Source organism: Diceros bicornis, chromosome 18 (genome assembly GCF_020826845.1).
Source record: "Diceros bicornis minor isolate mBicDic1 chromosome 18, mDicBic1.mat.cur, whole genome shotgun sequence".
Classification (NCBI taxonomy): domain Eukaryota; kingdom Metazoa; phylum Chordata; class Mammalia; order Perissodactyla; family Rhinocerotidae; genus Diceros; species Diceros bicornis.
The window spans coordinates 625,672-644,417 of NC_080757.1; the positions used below are offsets into that span (position 1 = coordinate 625,672).

Sequence of the window (18,746 nt, forward strand, 5' to 3'; positions counted from 1 at the left end):
TGTTGCAGCCTCCAGCCGGGGTGCCAGATGTGCAGACTCCGCCTCACCTTGCAGCTCAGCCGCTGCCACCAGACCCCAGCAGGCCCAACACGGACCCTGGTGTTCTAGGAAGAAGTGGACCAGAGTCTCCCGCAGTACCTTCCCCTCTGGAGAAAGCACTGGGGCTGCCCTTCACCACCACGCCCCCTCCCGCCTCCCGCTCCTCCTGTTCCTCTTCCCCCAACCCTCCCAGATGTTATGAAGCTCCAGCAAGGCAAGCAGTGGTCAAGTCATGGCCTAATCTAGCTCCTGGCTTTAGAGATGAGGAGACTGAAGCCCAGAGGGGCTGGGAGCCACGCAAGGTCTGGTTAGAGGGCAGCAGAGCCAGATCTGACACCAGGCCTCTGCCTCCAGCCGCTGTTCTCCCCACACTGCTCTGCTGCCCTCCCTGCTCCTGGTCCAGAGTGGACCTTCCGGTGTGTAGGCCCTGGTGTAGGTCCCTGAGCAGCTCTGCTGGGTCTTCCCCAAAGCCGAGGTGCCCGGTGCCCTCAATATGCAGGTGGAGCCCAGAGGGGAGTGAATGGGTCTGGGAGGTCAGCTGCTCAGCCCCTCAAAGTGACTCGCTATAGGGAACTTTTGTAGCATGATTCTTGGTTTCCTGCCTCAATAGCCCGAAATGGCTCCCAGTCGCAGCCCATCTGTGTGCTAGCCAAGTCTGCTCCAGGAGGGCAGTTTTAGAGCTGAGTCTGAGCCCCAAAGATAGGGTCAGTAATGGAAACAGTGACGTGCCCTGCACTTCGAGGCCTGTGGTCAGGCCTGCTGCTCTGCCAGGGTGGAGCCCGCCTTACCCCTAGGCCAGCCACAGGGCCCTCCCCATCTACACTGTGGTCATTGCAAGGTCAGCATCTGGGCCTGGTCCCAGCAGAGCCTGTGGTTGTCCTGGGCTGCACCGCTGGCACTTCGTGCCCCAGCAGTGGCGGGCTCTAATCTGGGCAGTGCTCTGCCCTGCTTGGGGGTCTGAAGGCCTGGCCACTGGGTGGGCACCTCCAGTCAGGAAGTGTTGGACTTGGTGCCTGGACCACCCAACAAGGCGGGGTCCTAGTCCCTGAGGGCAGGGGTCTGACCCGGTTCTCTCTTCTCTCCTCTTCCCAGGTGGCTGGAGATGCTCATGGTCTATCCCAGGACCAACAAGCAGAATCAGAAGAAGAAGCGGAAAGTCGAGCCCCCCACACCACAGGTACACAATGGGTTGACCAGGTGGCATCCCCTTGGTGGAGCTGGGGGCAAAGTGACAGTGCCCCAGAAGGTTAGACGGCTTCAGGACCCAGCCGAAAGTTGGGGGTGAAGGAAGGAGTCAGGGCAGGGCTGAGGCGGTCATGAGCCTTGCACGTCGTCTGTCCTTGCAATGGGCTGTGGGCTACAGTCTACCCACTCCTCTCCAAGCCACAGGGCAGGACCTACCACAGGGACAGGGTGGCCTGTTTGTGTGCTCTGGGGCTGCCTCAGGAGGTTTCCAGCCAGTGGGCAGGTGCTGAGCAGCAGTAGCAGAGCGTGCGTCCCTCTCCCTGGCTGTCCTGCCAACTTCTCGGGAGCAAAGAGCATGCCTGGAGGGGCTGCTGACGCACACACTCCTTGTGCACCACAGTCCGGGAAGGGATTCAGCCCAGCTGCGCTCCGCACAGAGATGACCCTGCAGATGGCAGGCTGGGAAGGAGGGCCAGGCCGGGAGGGTCCTAGAGTGTCCTGGCCAAGTGAAGGGCTCTCAGGGGACCCACTCCTGCTCTGGGCTTTGACCATAAATGGAAAAAACTGTTGCTGGTCTTGTTTTTTGTGCCCCTGCTCTGACTTCCAATTGACCAGAGTGGGACTTGCCTGGGGTAGTCCCACCAGGTCTGGTCTTTCCCCAAAGACCACTCTCTTCTTCCTACTCTTCCCGGTGAGTCTGCACAGGCTCACGGCACTGGGAGGGGTTCTGAGCCTCAATGAACTGATTTGCAAAATGGGCTTGTTTTGATATAGTTATAGGATTGTTGTGAACGTGAAAGTATTGGGCCCATTGTGGGCACTCAGTAAATGTTGCTCCTTTCCTCTCTGCTCAGACTTCCCTGTTACCAAGTGCTCTTGCCTGATCGAGTCTCACAACAACCCTGAGAGAGAGCAGGATGGAGATTTGGGGTGCCTTGGGCATCTGTCAAGGCCCAGAGCCTGGCAGAGAGCCAGCTGTGGCAGAACATGGCCACGCCCAGGGCTCAGTTGTTCTTCCTGGTGTTCTCTGCTTCACTGAGTGGTAGAGGTCGGCCTGGGCAGGACTGAGAGGTGTGTGCTGGCCTGGGTCCCACTTCTCCTCCACGCCCCACTTGGGCTCCCCTGGATGTGCCTGCCCTGGGCTGCTGCACCAGCCTTCCTGCTAATAGAGTGCAGCCCTGGGCCTGCTCTCAGCTGACCGTCATTGTCTACCCTCCGTCCACCCTCCCCAAGGAGTCCTGCCAGCATCCCCTGGAAGGTAGTGTCCCTGGCAAAATCTAATCGGAGTCGTTCCCAGAGACTGAGAGTAGAACTTCCTGCTTGGGAACAACAGGCACACACGCAAATCCCCCAAAGCTGCCTGGTTTGAGAGAAAAAATCCCAGGCAGAATAACAGCGTTTAGGGTTACTGTGCGTTTCCATGGTGATGCCTTGGAAACAGTGCTGCAGCAGAGCTCCTGCCTCCAAATAAGGCAACTCCATGTGCAGAGGATGCCTTCGGCCCAGACCGGTGATTCGATGGTGTCCCTGCTCCCCGGCCCTTCCCTCCCCCGTGACATCCCCTCCCCTAAATACTGCCAGCCTTGGCCAAGCTTCACCTTTCCACCTGGTCGCGGGGGCTGCATGATCACAGGGTGGGGAGGTCACCCACTTGCCTGAGGGTCTCTTAGAGCCCAGGGTGCCTGGGGTCCCAGCCTCCTCCACTCAGCCCCCTCCCAAGCCCCAGCAGAAGCCAGCCTGGCAGAGTCTCTTTTTCTCTGCCCTTTGCTCCTCAGAGCATCACATTTCAGGCTGCAGATTTCTGGAATCTGTGAACTTTTGTCAGGGCCACGCTGCTGTGAGCCAGTCTCGTGGGGTTATGTGGGGCCTTTCCAGAGGAGAGTTGGGGAGCTCTGGGCAGGCCTCCCTTCTGCAGCCCGATGCCAAAGGCGTTCTAGTGCCCCAGATGGAGCTGAGGGAGAAGCCTAAAGCCTTCTGGGCCCCTGTAGAGGCGAGAAACCAAGACCCCATACTTGTCCTCTTTGTCCATGGCCTGGGAAAGTTTCAGATCAAACCAGTGAGGGGCTGCTACACCCCACTCCAGGTCAGAACCGTCTTTCTCCTTGGGTTCCTGCTCAGTTTCTGTACCCAGGAAGCAGGAAGGCTTTCTATGAAACCCCTTCCAGAGAAGGGGTCTGCTTAGCATGTGGAGGCTATAGAGCCCCCTTGGCCAGGGCCTGCCTTCCTGCCCTGTTTCCTCTTTCCTCCCTGCTTGGAAAACCTTTTCTGAGCAGCCAGATAGGTAGCACAGACTTCACTGCAGCATTGACAGCCCTGAGCAATGCAGTTGTCCCAGCCACACAGGGACTAGCGCACAGAAAACCTGGCACCTCCACTCCTTCCTCGTGCACAGGCACCCACAGTCTGTGTCGGCGTGAGCCCCAGCACTCCTCTCTGCCACAGCGGTGACAGGTTGGGAGGCCCAGGGCCAGGTAGCCACATGGTGCGGGAAATGCATGCGTTCCCCAAGCTCCCAGTCACAGCCCCTTGGATCTCGGGCCTGGAATTTTCTCTGCCTCTTGGGGATCCCTGCCAGGGCACCCTCTTCCCAGTGCTGGGGTCACCCCAAGCATCAGCAAAGGGTGTGCATGTGCCATGAGCACTTCACCCACAGTGTGGGCTGAGGGCACCGGCAGCCAGGGCCACTTCCCTCACGGCACAGCTGCCTCCCCTTCCTCTTTGTCTCCTTCTGACAACCTCTGCCTACCCTCAGTCCAGCCTCCCTTCCATAGAGGGGACGTATTCACTGAGGACTGTCTTTATGTCACCGCTGCCCCGCTCTGCAGGAGGAACCCAGCTCCCCCGAGTCCACGAGAGCCATGCCCAGTCTCTGGCTTCTGGCCTTTGAGTAGAAGGCCCCAGGTTGTTGGGAGGGGGCATGGCACGGAACCTGGAGTGACTTCTGCTTTAGGGAAGTGTCGCTGCTGGGGGCATGGAGTGAGGGTGGTATGTTGACTGGAGGGACAGGTGGCCCTGGGGCCGGGTCTCCTTGGGTTGTCGGAGCCTTCAGGAAACTGTCAGAAACTGTTGCTGTTTTTGTTCCAAGAAGTCCCCTTCTTTCGCGGTGGGTCAAAGCTCTCGGGAATCTCTGGTCTGGAAGTCGAGTCTGCTGGTGGCTCTGACCAGATGGGCAGTGAGATGTGTCCTGGGTCTGTAGGAAGAGCTGTCCTGGCTTTGTCCTGTTTCACGAGGCCTGGAATCCTTGCAAAGTGGCTCCAGCGCTCAGTGGCTGTTAATAAAGAAGCTGGTAGTTATCCTGGGTTCACACACACGCACGCACGCACGCACACGCCATCTATAACCCTTGCCAAGGGCCCCAAGTCAGAGATACATTAAGGTAGGTTTCTAAAAAGGAGGCTTGCCTGCCAGGATGGGAGTGGGAGGTGGGCATTTGTGCATTATCCCTCATGTTTTCGGGAAGACAGCTGAGACATGCCTCACTTTTGAGAGGGCCCAAAGCCATCTTGCTGGCATCCCCCTCAGCAGCTGGCACCCAGGACCTTGGGCCAGGAGGGGGGTTGGGCCCAGGGTGTGAGCTGGCACTGTGGGGCAGCTGGGGATCCCTGCTCTGCCCTTGTTTAGGCTCTAGGTTTGCAGTGTTGAGTTAAGGTTCTGCGTGCTCCAGAGTTGGACTCCCTCTGTCTGGCTGAATACTTCCCGCATGAATGCTTCTCCCACAGAGCAGCACCAGTTCTGACCTGGGGAGAGAGGGACTTGACAGTATTCCCAGCTGGGCTGCAGGCTCCATCTAGCTTGTGTGTGGAGGGGGGGCGGCAGTGCAGATTGGAGTGGAATGTTTGGTTTGTGTCTGACGGCTCTTTCCTTCACATAGTGCCCCAGGTGTTCCATTTTAGCTTCCTAGGACCAAAAACGAGAGGGTGGGTGAGGCCAGGGCTGGCCCCAGTGTGGGTGCAGTGTGAGCACATGCTTTGCCTTCACTCTAGGGGGGACGCATCTCAGTGGAGTGTTCTTTCCTCACGCCATCCCATCTCCCTTTGCTTATGTCCTAAGCACCTGGAAGTCTAGGAATGACAGGCTCTGAGCCAGCCACTGTTGTCTCAGCTTTAATGCCTGGTTCGCTGCTCCGGGCTCAGTCTGGTTTTGAGGACAGGGAGAACTTGCATGTGTTTGGCGTTGGGGCTCCGAGCCGAAACCTCAAGCCTCTGCTCCACGCATTTGCCAAACCTGGCCTGAGGCCAGTGGGACCAAGCACTTTGGGGCTGCAGAGGAGAAAAGGCCGCAGTACCATCCAGAAGGAGCTTCCACTCTGACCAGGACATGTCTAGAGCCTTCCCTTCTGCAGATTTTGAGCCCCTGACACTGTGTAGTTGACCTTGGTATCCTCTGTAGCCAGGCACCCAGGACTTGTGCACCAGCTCAGGCTGTGTGCTCCTGTGCCCACACAGACACTACTCTCTCCCCCAGGAGCCAGGGCCAGCCAAGATGGCTGTCACCAGCAGCAGCAGCATCCCCAGTGCTGAGAAAGTCCCCACCACCAAGTCTACACTCTGGCAGGAAGAAATGAGGGCCAAGGACCAGCCAGATGGCAGCAGCCCGAGTCCAGCTCAGAGTCCCAGCCAGAGCCAGCCTCCTGCCAGTGCCCTGAGGGAACCTGGGCTGGAGAGCAAAGATGGTAAGTGGGGGCCAGGCTGGCCTCATGCCCACCTGTCCTGGTGCCCCCCTCCCGGTGCTGAAACAGGCCTGCATCCCGACAGAGGTGGCGCCGGGGACCCAGGGGCCTGCAGAGTCCAGTCGTGAGCCCTGGGCTTCGGGCTCCCTCACCTATGTCCATTAGCCTTGGGCAGGGCCTGGCCTAGTGTGGGACTGGGATCCCTGGCCCTGCCCCTCTAGCTCTGAAGTCCCATCTGTAAAGAGGAAGACAGCACCTGCTCTGTCAGCCCCAAGCGGGTGTTGTGAGAATCAAAACACCGTAATGAGGTCTGTGTACAAGGAGGCCTTGTGTTCATGGCCCAGTTAACCCTGGAAGCCCACTTACCTGAGAGAGCAGCAGTAGTGAGGGCAGTCATGTCCTCCTCACCGTTGCATCCTGCCCAGGCCCTAGGGTGAAGGAGGGGAAGAGGTGCTGGGCAGGAGACAGTCAGCATCACCATGCTTTCTCCACTTAGCACTTTGGAGTTGCCTGAGCAGAATCAGGGCGGCAGTCTCTGCCTCCCTCGTCCAGGTTCTAGAGGGCTCTGCAGGACACAGGCTGGCTTTTCCCATTTATATTGTGTCCAGATCATTAAAGACAAGTGGGCAATTAGGACTGGCCCAGCTCATTCAGGCCAAAATGCATTTGCACAAACTCTGGGAAGAAATTACTTCAGTCCTCCTTTTGGTAGCACACACCCATCCACATCTAAAACCCATTCACCCTTCTCGTTTCTACACAAGTCGTCTGCCCCTTCCCTCCCCAACAAAGACTAAACAGCTAGTTAGCCATTGGTTTCCTCCTTGATGTTCAGTAAGAAGTAGTTGGTGGGACATCTCTCCTGAAGGGAACCTGCTCTCCCAGCTGAGCCCCCAGCCTAGAAGCCCAGGGGCTCCCTGACAGAGAGGTAGCCAGATTAGGGGAGAGGTGGGTGAGGCACACATGTGGGAAGGAGGTATCATTCCCGTCCCATGGTTCTGCCCTCGTTGAGTCATGTTGGCCTTTGATAATGGAAGGTAGACACCTGGTCCCTGTTTGGATCTGTATGGGCTTTTTAAAAAATCCTCAGAAACTGAAGATAGTAGCAGGCTGAGTGTGTCTCCTGCCCCTGCTTCTCTCTTCCAGAGGAGGGCACCATGAGCAGCGACCGCATGGACTGTGGCCGCAAAGTCCGGGTGGAGAGCGGCTACTTCTCCCTGGAGAAGACCAAACAGGACTCGAAGGCCGAGGAGCAGCAGCTGCCCCCACCGCTCTCCCCTCCCAGCCCCAGCACCCCCAACAACAGGTATAGTGGCCCCGGACCGCCCTCCCAGGAGCTTGGTCATCCCCTTCCTTCCTCAGGTCCTCGACCCCCCAGCCGAATGGTCTGCAGCAGCTCCCTCGGCTCCCTGGATGCAGCCAGCCGGCCCCCTGCCCACATGGACTCTGGCAGCGCTGGGGGGCAGGGAGCAGAGAGACCGGGGCGCACTTTTGCCTTTAAAGCCAGCAGGCAGTATGCCGCCCTGGCCGACGTCCCTAAGGCCATCAGGATCAGCCACAGAGAAGCCTTCCAGGTGGAGAGAAGGCGGCTGGAGCGTAGGACTCGGGCCCGGAGCCCTGGCAGGGAGGAGGTGGCCCGTCTCTTTGGCAACGAGCGGAGGTAAGGAGGGGATTAGAGGGCTGAGCGCTCGCACACACATGTGCACACACACTCTCCCCCCACCCTTACACACAGTCTCTCATGCATATACTCTACATTCTCTTACGCATGTACTCACACGTACACTCACACACTTGTGTATTCTGATAGTCATTTACACTCTTCGCACATATACTCTCACACACTTTCTTATACATTATCTCTCCCTTCCCCCCCTCCACACACACACACACACACACACACACACATTCCCTAAGCCTTCTTTGGGGGAGCACACTTGTTCTCCCTTTCTGTTCAGAGCATATGAGGAACCTTTCCTTCTTGATCCTGGACTTAGGTCCCAGAACTCAGCCACTAGTAGCCAGAATGTAGGATCTCTGGGCACGCAGAGGCCTAGGCCAGGGGCTAGCTGTGTTCTATAAGTGCCTCCTGACACTGGGACCTTAACAGCCCCTGGATGGGGTTCTTAGCCGCCTGGGCCTTGTGTGGCTGGATCTTTTCCTTCCTGGCCCATTTCTGTTCTCTGAGGTGACCATGGAGGCAGGAAGACCCCGGAGATGCAGATGGTGGCAGAAGCTCTCCTTATCCTTACAGTCCCAGGCGCAGGTGAAGAGCATCCAAGGAGATGTAGGGGAAGATGGTCCTGCCCAGGGAGGTGGGGTGGGCAGCACAGGTTCCTCCCTCGAGCACTCACTCCCGCAGGAAGCTACAGGGAAACCGAGGGCCCGACAGCGCCCGTCTTAATCCAGGCTTGGCTGAAGTGAGAAATGGGGAGGCTGAGTAGAGCCACAGCTTCCTGGGGAGAGATGGGGTTTAGAAGATGGGCCCAAGGTAGGGACTAGGGCCTGGGTCATGAAATGTGACTGCTTCTGAGGAGAGGGGGCTCTGCCCTTTTCTTTCTCTGGTTCCACTGGCCCTGCACTTGGAGAACTGAGGAAAGAGCTTGGTTCTATCTCTGAGGCTTCCAAGCCCAGGGCTGGACCAGAGGACCTGAGTGCCCCCTCCGATAGGAGCTTCCACCCCTGAGTCTGTAAATGGAGCCTTTGCCCTGACAACAGAATTCTCACCCGGGTCCACGGGTAGGCTGCTGGAGGTCTGTGAACTCCTCAAAATGATTTGAGAGTCTATATGTACATTTTTCTGGGAAAAGAAAATCCATAGTTTCCATTAGGTTCCCAAAGAAGTTCACTTTCTGAAAAAGAGGATCAGACTTAAGTTGCAGAAATATTCACCGAGTGTCCTCCCCACCCCGCCAAAGCCTGACTAAAGCTCAGAGTTGGGGCATGCTGTGGGGACCGGACAGGGTGGTGACGGGCTCCCCCTCGAGAGGCTGGCTGGGGGCAGAGCGCCTTTCTCTCCTGTTCCCTTTTCTTCTTAACACTCACCCCTCTCCCAAATGTCCCAGGTGGAAGGGACCTCTGGATCTGTGGGTCAACCTCCAGAATAAGGAAAAGATACCCCGAGTTGTTGGTCTTGAAAAGAGAAGAAAACAGAATGTTCCTAATTCCTAGGGAGAGCGAGAGGGCAGTTGGCGTGGAAGGTGCCTCCAAGCACTTGGCTGCTTCTCTTTCCATAGTAACCTGGAGAGGTGCCTGCATCACCACACCAATATTTAGATGTAGAGGTGGGGGCTCCGAAGCAGGTGACTCCTCATGGAAACAGCTCAGTGTAGCAGAGCCAGGATGCACATCTCAGCCGGGCCCTTAACGGGGAAGGCTCTGCTCCCATGATGTGACCTAGGACCGGGCCAAGGCTGCCCTTTAGGCAATTGAGTCAATATATAAGTAAAGGCACTTGCCAGAGATTTAGGAGGCTGGGAGGCTGGGGTGGAGGAGGCTTTGCACTGGCCGGCGAGCAGGCTGCGTGTCCTGGAGGCTCCTGAGTGGGCAGCCATGCCCTGGTTTAGCAGCAGACCAAAGAATTAACATTCGGCACACCTGCTTGGCTTGGACCCTGTTCTCGTCTAGTGCCTGGGGCAGGCGGCATCTCGGGGGCTTTGCTTTCCGCATGCTGTTTGCCACCATGGGGATGGGTTTTCGCCTGGTGTTGGCCCCCCTGGAGCCCACCAGTTCTGCATCCTAACACTGTAACGTCACTTTCTTACTGACCCTGATGACATCTAACTGGCTGCTGTCACTTTCTGAGGCCTGAGTAGCCCACCCTGTACTTGACTGGATTCCTGTGCCCCGGTAAGAGCAGAACCCCAGATTGACAGGACGTTGGCCAGTTACCCAGAGTGGCGGCAGAGCCAGGCCTGCCCAGGAGCCGGGGTGGGACGACAGAGTTGGTTTCCTGAGGAGCCGTGGCCCTGGAGCAGTCCTGTGTGGCTGCCCACTCCGCTCCTCCGACTTCTCCGGAGCCTTTACAGTGTTGCATGGGGGCCACCTGCTGCCCAGGGAGTGTGAGCAGTGTGGAACTGTTGAACTGTTGGTGACTGACACAGGGCCAGCTCCTGTGCAGTCCTGCCTGTCCCCCGGCTGGCACCCTGGAGAGGCGACGCAGAGCAGGGTGCAGGCGCCTCCTTTCTGTACATCAGCCAGCCCAGGGAGGCGTTTGCTGTCCTGCCTGCAGTACTTCAAGGAAACCAAGTTATAAACTTCGTAGTTTGCAAAGAAATGGCTGACTCACTGAGCCCGTGTGTGGAGAGGCCGCAGCAGGTGCCGCTTCCTCTCCTCTCTCTGCGGCCCAGGCGGTCCTGCAGCATGCGGCTCACATGTGACCTGGCCAGGCGCTGCTCCTCACAGCCTGCTTGGGGCTTTTCAGGCCCCAGGGTCAGCTGGAAGGGCTCTTGTTCCGCAAGTGGCGGCACTGAGGCCTGTGAGTGGGCCTGGAATCTTGTCTAAAGCCCGCAGGAGTGGTCAGGCACAGAGGTACCTCACGCCCGGCCAGGCTGAGCACTTGCAGGAGCCTCCTGCCCTGCCTGAGCGTCCCGCGCCCTCACACTCCTGCTCCTCCCTCAGCCGCCGCCTGCACTGCTGGTTCTGGCAGGCTGGCCTGGGAGCCAGCTCTGGGGGAGACTCCGCAGGAGCTTGGGGCACTGGAACAGCCATGCTTTGTGTGGGAGCGTGAGGAGGGGCAGAGAGCCAGGTGCCCCGGGAATTCTGCCCTTGGTATTAAGCATTCCTTGATGAAGAAACCCTAAAAGTTCCATTTTTATTGGTAACTCTTCCTGAGAAAAAGCTGGCCTCTTGGAGGGATCTCAGGATTTGAGTCCATCTCCTCTCCTCTTACTTGTAGAGTTAGATTTTAGCCTTCTGGACTCAGAGGCCCTTCACTTACTTCCTTTCAACTCTCCACTTGTCCAGAATGCAAGGAAACCGCCCTCCCCGCCCCCTGCAAGGTGACCTTGGGGCGCTTCTCTGGGTGTCCCTGGGAAGACAGGCCTCTCATCCAGTGACATTTCAATGTCCAAGTCCCGGGCGTCCTGGGTGGCGGCCCACATGGCCTCCCTGCACACGCCACATGGCCGCACCTTGTGACTCAGGGACAAGGATGGTCTTCCCTCCTCAGTGATCACCTTGGGTTTTTGTTTCTTTAATTCTTTGGATAATTTTGATTTACCATTATTTGATTTTGAAATCGGTCCTTTTCTATTTATTCATTTTCCAGCCTTATTTTCTTTCAGGTCTTGCCCCTCTCCACCTTCTCCTGCTGTGTCGCTGTGTGACGTTACTCGCCCTTCCTCCGCCTGCTTCGCTCCCATCTCAGCTCCGTCTCCAGCCGTAGATGGCCTGACGATGCCGCCGGCCCTTTCACACGAAATCAACTTGCTTTGTTTTTGTTTTAATTTGGTTTTTGATTTTTGTTTTTTTACTGTTGGCAGAAACAATGTTAATTCATGGGCCTTTTTCTTGCTAAATTTTGGATGCCCTGGGGTGGGGGCTGCATCGTGATCTGCTGAGGAATGTGATGTGGATGGAGGCCAGCCTCCTCTGAGGTGGTGGTTGCCTTTTGATCATGTCTGTGGCTCAGGAGAGGATGCTGGGTGATGAGCTGTGTGATTGCCGAGCAGGGGCCTCCAGTGTGGGGGGCAGAGGGCAGAGGGCAGGGACAGACCTGGCAGAAGGGAAGGCCCTTGCCTGTAAGCTGCTGCCAGTCGCTGCACAGCTCCGCCTCCACGCTGGTGGGAGAGGGAGCCTGGGAAGGGTGTCGGGTGGACTGGCCCAGCATGCTGTGTGCACAGCCTACATGCCCTGTGGAAGGGGAGGCCCCAGGAGGGCTGGGCTGGGCCAGGCATTGGGGGTGTTGGCTGAAGGAGCCCCTCTGCAACTTGAGACCAAGCCCACCTTGGGCTACAGGGGGACCCTGTCTCCCCCTCAGCAGTCTCGTGCCCTCTCTTGCAGGAGGTCCCAGGTAATTGAGAAATTTGAGGCCTTAGACATTGAGAAGGCAGAGCACATGGAGACCACCTTGTCAGCTGGGCCCTCGCCATCAAGCGACACTCGCCAGGGCCGCAGTGAGAAGAGGGCATTCCCCAGGAAGCGGGTGAGCATCTGGGGTCCAGGGCCAGCCCTGAGGCCCGAGCAGTGCCTTGTGGAGCCGGCTGGGGCATGGTCCACACACGGCCCCACACTCCCTCTGAGGCCCCAACACGCAGCTGGACACACTTCTGGGCTTCCTGCTCTTGTTTTGTAGTTGTTTGCTTGTGTCTCTCATCTCCTTCTCCAGTCAGTGAACTTCTTGAGGGGAAGGCCTGTCTTCTGCATCTTCTATCAGAACTGCATCGGTTTCTGCTAAAGGCTGTTCTAACCAGCTTTTAGATGCTGAGTCCTAACTAGAGCTGCTCTCTCTTCCTCTCTGGGATGGCCTGGCCACAAGGCTGAGCACCTTCCTTCCTCTTTCTTTCAAGTGGCAGCCATAGCTCTTGTTTCTGTACTCAGTCCACAAGGTAGATTTTGCTTCTGAAATCCTCTTCCTCCTCCTGGGCAGCCCTCTCTCCTCTTGTGGCCCTGTCGTGTCTGATCTTCGTCTTCCTCCCCAGCTTCTCTCTGGGCTCCTGCGGTTCCCTCCTCGCCGCTGCAGAACCCGGGGCTCTTCCTTCTGTGACCTCTAGAAGCTAGGGGGCAGAGTTGGGCCCAGGAGAGAGAGTGAATGGTGCATCTGAAAGAAAAGCCTGCTGCAACAACCAGGGTGTCTCAGAACCCGCTGCATGATGCAGGAGGCAGTGTACGAGGACTCCCGGGACACAGGCTCCTGTCCCCTCTCTGGCCCAGACTTGCCACAGGAGCCCAGACAGCGCTCCCTCCCAGCCTGGGAACCAGGCCCCTGCAGCCCTGCCCCTCCCACAGCTCTGCTGCTGGTCTCCCTGCTCCTGCCGAGTTGACTGGCTTGTACTGACTGGCGGCTGCTCTCTGCCACAGGACCTCCCCAGTGAAGCCCCCACAGCTCCTCTCCCGGACGCCTCGGCCTCCCCCCTGTCTCCACACCGAAGAGCCAAGTCACTGGACAGGAGGTCCACGGAGTCCTCCCTGACGGTGAGCCCAGGCGCCTGCGTACTGAGGCCCGGAGACACTGCCCCTATTGCTTCTGTCACTCGGGGTCACTGTCTGCTTCTGTCTCTGCATCCACGCTGACTGTCCCTTCTGTGCACGGGCCCTCGTGTCTGTGTGTGGGAAACAGATGCTGTGTCCTGAGCTCTGTGGTCCGTGGTAGGGGAGGCCACCTGGACAAGGCAGCAGAATCCTGATTCCTAGGGATCAGGGCCTCAGCAGGGAACCTCTCTTTTCTTGTTTTGGATGTTTGTTTCTGTGACATTTTGGAGGCAGGAGCTCCCTCTTGCTGGGAGTGCTTGTCCTGTTCATGCAGAGGGTTTCACCGCAGAGGGCAAGAGGCCTTTGCTCCAGGTTATGTGAACTGCAGAAGGGGCTGCAGGTAGGGAGTGGTCAGATGGAGCCCATTGCTCCCTTGGGGAGCTGAGGAGTGAAGGACAGCTGCTTATACGGTGCCTGGGGCTCCTCCCTGCTTTGTCCTCAGTCTTCTGAGGAGCCCAGGGTTGGTGCCATCTCTCCCCCCAGGGCGTGGGGCCACCAACCAGATTGACGTGAAACCGTGGAACAAGGACAGGAAGTTTTCTTACCTGGAGGAGGTTTGGTTTTTCCTTGAGTCTGGGTTTTGCTCAAGGGTTTGGAGCAGAGGCTTCCAGAACACGTGTCGCTGGTCGTTGTCCTGCCACTTCACTTTGCACCTGTTCTCTCTAACTCCCTCCCAGTCCTTGGAATGCAAAAAGATATCACAGCCCGTTTCTGGTCAAGATGGCTTTAGAAAAACAGAGAGCACATGAGGCGAGGGGAAGGGTGATCCACGTCTCTTTAGGCACTGGCCTTACAGGTGCCCTATGTGGAACACAGTCAAGGTCCAGGTGGCTGCAGGTGGTCCTGAAGGTGCTCTCTCAGGCTGCTCCTCGGCCGGGTACACAGGTGCAGTAGGGACCAGCAGGGACAGCGCTCCATTCAGGGCCTGCTCTTGGGCCTGTGCCCCCTGCTTTCCTGTCTGCTGTGCTGGTTTTGCATCTTGCAGGGAAATGGAGACTACACTTCATCCTGATAGATAAGTAGCCTGAGGGTCTTGGCAGGGTTGCTCCTGTGTCTTGCTCAATACCAGCCATGGTCTCTGCTTCTCAGTCTTCCTCTCTCAGTCCTCTGTGGTTCTGCGAGAACTTCAAAATTCTCCTTTCAGCCATCACTGCAGATCTTCCCCTTCATGTAAAATGCTGAATGACTGTCTGGGCCATTCTCCTCTGCCTCCCGGGTGGTCCCTGCTGGTGTAGCAGAGGCTTCTCTCAGAGCCGCTGGGCAGCCCCTCTGCTGCTGCTCACAGGGCGATGAAGCCGTCCCCTTGCCTTCCCATCAGCCCGCTGAGCCTGCTGTCTCCTTCCTCGAAACGTGCGGCCTATGGAGTGGCTTCAGGCAGCACCCACCAGGGCGAGGGGGGCCATGCAGGCCTGTCTAGCAGGAGGAGAAACCCCTTTTCCTGGTACCCGCTTCATCTGGACAGAAATGCTGCCTGTCAGTCACCCTTTGGCCACGCCTGGGATACGACGGTGCTTTCCTCTGAACTGTTCTTTTTTTCTCCCTTTCTCAGCCCGACCTGCTGAATTTTAAGAAAGGCTGGCTGACCAAGCAGTACGAGGATGGCCAGGTGAGTGTGCGGAGCTGCTGTGGCCCCTGAGGGGCCAGGGAGCAAGTTCGAGGTCCATCTGGCCTTGTCCCCGGTGGGTGTGTGAGCACTGGCTCTGTCCCCCACTCCCAGCATGCCCCCTTGTCTTGTGGACCAGGATTGTGGCCGAGACCCCTATCTCCTCAGATGAGTGGAGGCATGCAGCCTCCCTCCAGCCCTGGTTCTGCAGTGGGGGGTGGGGCCTCTGGAGAGGCACCAGCCAGGCCCACTTGCTGCCATTGTGATAGATGGCTCTCCTGCATCCAGCAGGGATCTCAGCCTCAGGCTGTGGGGATGCCCTGCAGCACCAGCTCCCCACCTGGTGATCTTTCCTAAAAGCTCCCTGAGAGCCCAGGCTTCCCAGGGACAGGAAAGCCTCTGGTTGTGGGGTGGCTGTGTTTGCATACGATGCAGCCAAGGGCTGCAAGACACCATCTCAGCCAGTCCTGGGAGGAGCCCCTGTCGTACATTCTTGCCATCAGACTCAAGCAGGAAGAGCCATTTGCAGCTGGACCTGCCAGCCCCACCTTGACCTTGCTTGGGGCTGGAAGGCCAGGTCTCCAAGGAGGCATGATGAGGAGCCTGATAGGTCCAACCGAGAGGCCCGAGCTCCCCTTCCTACTTCCTGAGTGACTGTGCCAAAACGTCCTCTCTTTCTCTCTCCTCCATATCAATCCCCTTGGCCTTGCCTGAAGACTCAAGTCTCCCTCCTTGCTCCTCACAGTGAAGACTTGGGAATCTGGCTGGTTGGTTTGCTCCTGCTGGCTGCAGGTGGGCGTGCCCCTCTGGTTAGCCAGCCAGTGGCTGTGGCTTGCAGGCAGCCACCTTAGGACGGAGATGCTGTTGTCAGAGCCACCTTTGGCTCTGAGGGCCCAGCCCCGGGTCTGTAGCCTCTGGAGTTGAGATTGAGGACTGCAAAGCACTGTTCACCAGCCACACCCTGTGGGTCACAGAGAGCCCACAGCCCTGCGGCCCACCCCAGCTCTCCGTGCTGCCTTGTCACTGGGGAGCCGTGGCTTAGCAAGCGCCCTGAGGTCATGTGCGCATGGCTGCCTGCGGCCTGAGCAGAGTCCTGTGTGTCTGCCACTTGTGGGAGGGGCCGCCTGCCCTCTGCTTTACCTGTGCTCTGAGAGGTGTCCCCAGGGCTCTGGCTGTGGATCGCCTTGGAGCAGCGAGTGTACTGCGTGGTAGCTGAGTCTTGTTTTCCCTTCCCTTTTAGTGGAAGAAGCACTGGTTTGTCCTTGCTGATCAAAGCCTGAGATACTACAGGGATTCGGTGGCTGAGGAGGTGAGTGTCTTGGCTTCGCTCTTCTTGTGGAGACAGCTAAAGGGGTCCAGGTGGCACCCAGGAGCCAGAGGCTCCCAGCACCACTCTTCCTGGGCTGAAGTCTGCTCCTGCCTGTGGATGGCGTCTGCACTGCTGTTGTGGGTCTCCGGGTCCAGATGTGGCGGGGAGTCGAGCACAGCACGGCGGCTCGAGGCCCTCGTGACTGGCTCCTCCCTGGCGTGCTGGCTCTCCCCAGGCCCTGCTTCAGGCATCTGGGTGCGGTGGGTTTCAGCAGTTTTTCTTTTCTCTGTTCTTTGAAAAACACTGAAAGATGTCTTATTTTAAAATTCAGGGTGAGCAGCTTTGTTTTTTCTACAAAGAGATGTATGGTGAACTGAGTCTTTCGAAGAACTGAACCAAATCTTGTCCCTTGTCTTCTGGACAAGGATGGGATGTGGCAGATGACCTTGGTTGGCGCAGTTGACGGTCCTGATTCCATGGTCAAAGACCAACCAGAAGGGGCTCTTTTTTTTTTCACCTACAAAAAACCATCTCTTTTGAGCAATTTGGCAGGTCTATGTTCCTACCTTTCCCCTTGCATTCCACTCCGAGAATCCGTCAGATAGATTCCCACAAAGAGAAAAAGATCTATGTCCCAGGTCAGTCATTCCTGCACTTTTGTAATAGCAGAAGGTGGGAAAGAACCTAAATATCTATCATTAGGGGGCCGGTTATATATATTTACATACCCTTAACCTAAAAAAAACTAAGTTCTTTACGACCTGCAGTGGAAAGATACTAGTGATACAAGGTGGATGTAGACTAGTGTGGGTGGCAAGCCTCTGGTGGTGCCTAAAATCAGAGGGTAGAGGAGCACGTGTAAGTGTTTGATTGTATAGACAACGAGTAGGTTCCACTGACTCCTGGAAGACCCTTTCAGGGGGACTGAGATACTCAGAACTGTTGTTGTAAAACTAAGATGCCATTGACTTTTTTCATGGTGTTGATATTGGCACTGACGGCAGAAGCTGGATGGTGGTGAAACTCTTGATGCATTCTGCTGGTCAGGCTGCAGCCGCAGAGGGCCAGGCGTCACGTGTTCTCCACTGCCACACACTCGCAGCGTTCAAGAGAGGGCCTAATGGGACGGGAAAAGTTACTAATTTTATTAAGTCTCAATCCTTGAATACCCGTCTTTTTAATATTCTATGGTTCGAAATGGGAAGTAAGCATAAGTCACTTCTGCTGCATACCAGACTATGATGGCTGTCTCACGGGCACACACTTGTGCCCCAGTCTGTGATGCCAGCTAACCTGGCGGCTTCTCCTCGTGGCACGCTGTCCTTACTTGAAAGAACGCTGACAGACACACTGCTTCTTCAGTTCAATTTGGGTGCTTGGCAGGCATTCTCTTGAAAATGAACCTAGTCCATTCCTTCAAGGAAAACAACTTACAGAATTTGTTGCCAATGATACAATTTGAGCTTTCAAGCCAAATTGAAACTCTGAAAAACTTGTATTCCCCATCATGAACTTGACAGCTTCCCTTTGCATAGAGACTTTTCTGATGAATAGGTGGATACTAACAAACGTGATGTTTTGATCTTGTATAATGAAACGTGTCAACATTTGGAAGATATGCTAACTCAGTATCTTCCAAATGACCGATATGTAATGTTACAAAATCGTTCATGGGTAAAAGATCCATTCAACGGGCAGGATAAAACCATGGATTTTATTTTATTTATTTATTTATTTTTTTATAATTTTATTTATTTTTCCCCCAAAGCCCCAGTAGATAGTTGTATGTCATAGTTGCACATCCTTCTAGTTGCTGTACATGGGACGCGGCCTCAGCATGGCCAGACAAGTGGTGCATCCGTGCACGCCTGGGATCTGAACCCGGGCCACCAGCAGCGGAGCGCGAGCACTTTACCGCTAAGCCACGGGGCTGGCCCAAAAACATGGATTTTAACATAAAAGAGTACAGAAAGTTCCTTGATATGATTTCAGATTCCACTTTGCAGTTAACCTTTAAGAAATTACCACTTGTCAAAGAAGAACAGCCACAATTATCTGAAAAGACTAAAATACATCTCCATTTTCCAATTCCATGTCTATGTGAGGCCAGACTGTCTTCATATACTTCAACCAAAACAGTATATCAAACAGATTGAATGCAGAAACACATGTGAGGATGCAGCTGTCCTCATAAGCCAGGCATTAAAGAGATTTGCAAAAATCTCTTACTGATTTTTTTAAATAATATTTTTTATTAAAAAATGAAATGTTTGTGTTCTTAAATGAGTAAATATGTTGACTTTTTCAATTAATTTCTAATATGGTAAATATCATCAATAGATAAGGCCTACATAAACAAAAACTCTTTGATGTCCTCAGTTTTTAAGAGCATGAAGGAATTCCAACATCAGCATGATGGAGAACCACAGCGTGGGCTATTGCTGGCAGAATGCATGGGAAATGGGGGTGTTGATGCTTCCAGGTAGTGTAGGATAGGTATTATCCTTGCTTGTGAGTGTATATGCCCATGAAAAATAAAGGTTACATGGAAGTTTGCTCGTCTAGGCATTGTCTTTTGCTTTCTAAATCTCTTAAGATCCTCTCATTTCTCTCTGCAGGCAGCTGACTTGGACGGGGAAATTGACTTGTCTACGTGTTACGATGTCACAGAGTATCCAGTCCAGAGAAATTATGGCTTTCAGATACATGTGAGCCTGGGGTGGAGTTTGAAGACAGGCTTGGTGTGGAGA

General features: G+C 55.8%; 1 protein-coding gene across 8 annotated transcripts in view; it reads left to right on the forward strand.

Moving 5' to 3' along the window:
- The window catches only part of MPRIP (myosin phosphatase Rho interacting protein), a 140,906-nt gene that overhangs the window by 88,756 nt on the left and 33,404 nt on the right, over positions 1-18,746 (forward strand). For 6 of the 8 annotated variants that reach the window (XM_058559497.1, XM_058559492.1, XM_058559494.1 and 3 more), the window contains 8 exons: positions 1,132-1,216; positions 5,689-5,896; positions 7,040-7,199; positions 11,897-12,038; positions 12,914-13,027; positions 14,634-14,690; positions 15,928-15,996; positions 18,615-18,704. In XM_058559497.1, the coding sequence (XP_058415480.1) occupies positions 1,132-1,216; positions 5,689-5,896; positions 7,040-7,199; positions 11,897-12,038; positions 12,914-13,027; positions 14,634-14,690; positions 15,928-15,996; positions 18,615-18,704 (925 nt within the window). Of the gene's footprint in view, positions 1-1,131; positions 1,217-5,688; positions 5,897-7,039; positions 7,554-11,896; positions 12,039-12,913; positions 13,028-14,633; positions 14,691-15,927; positions 15,997-18,614; positions 18,705-18,746 lie in introns of all 8 variants that reach the window. The other 2 variants (XM_058559491.1, XM_058559496.1) reach the window with 2 other exon arrangements.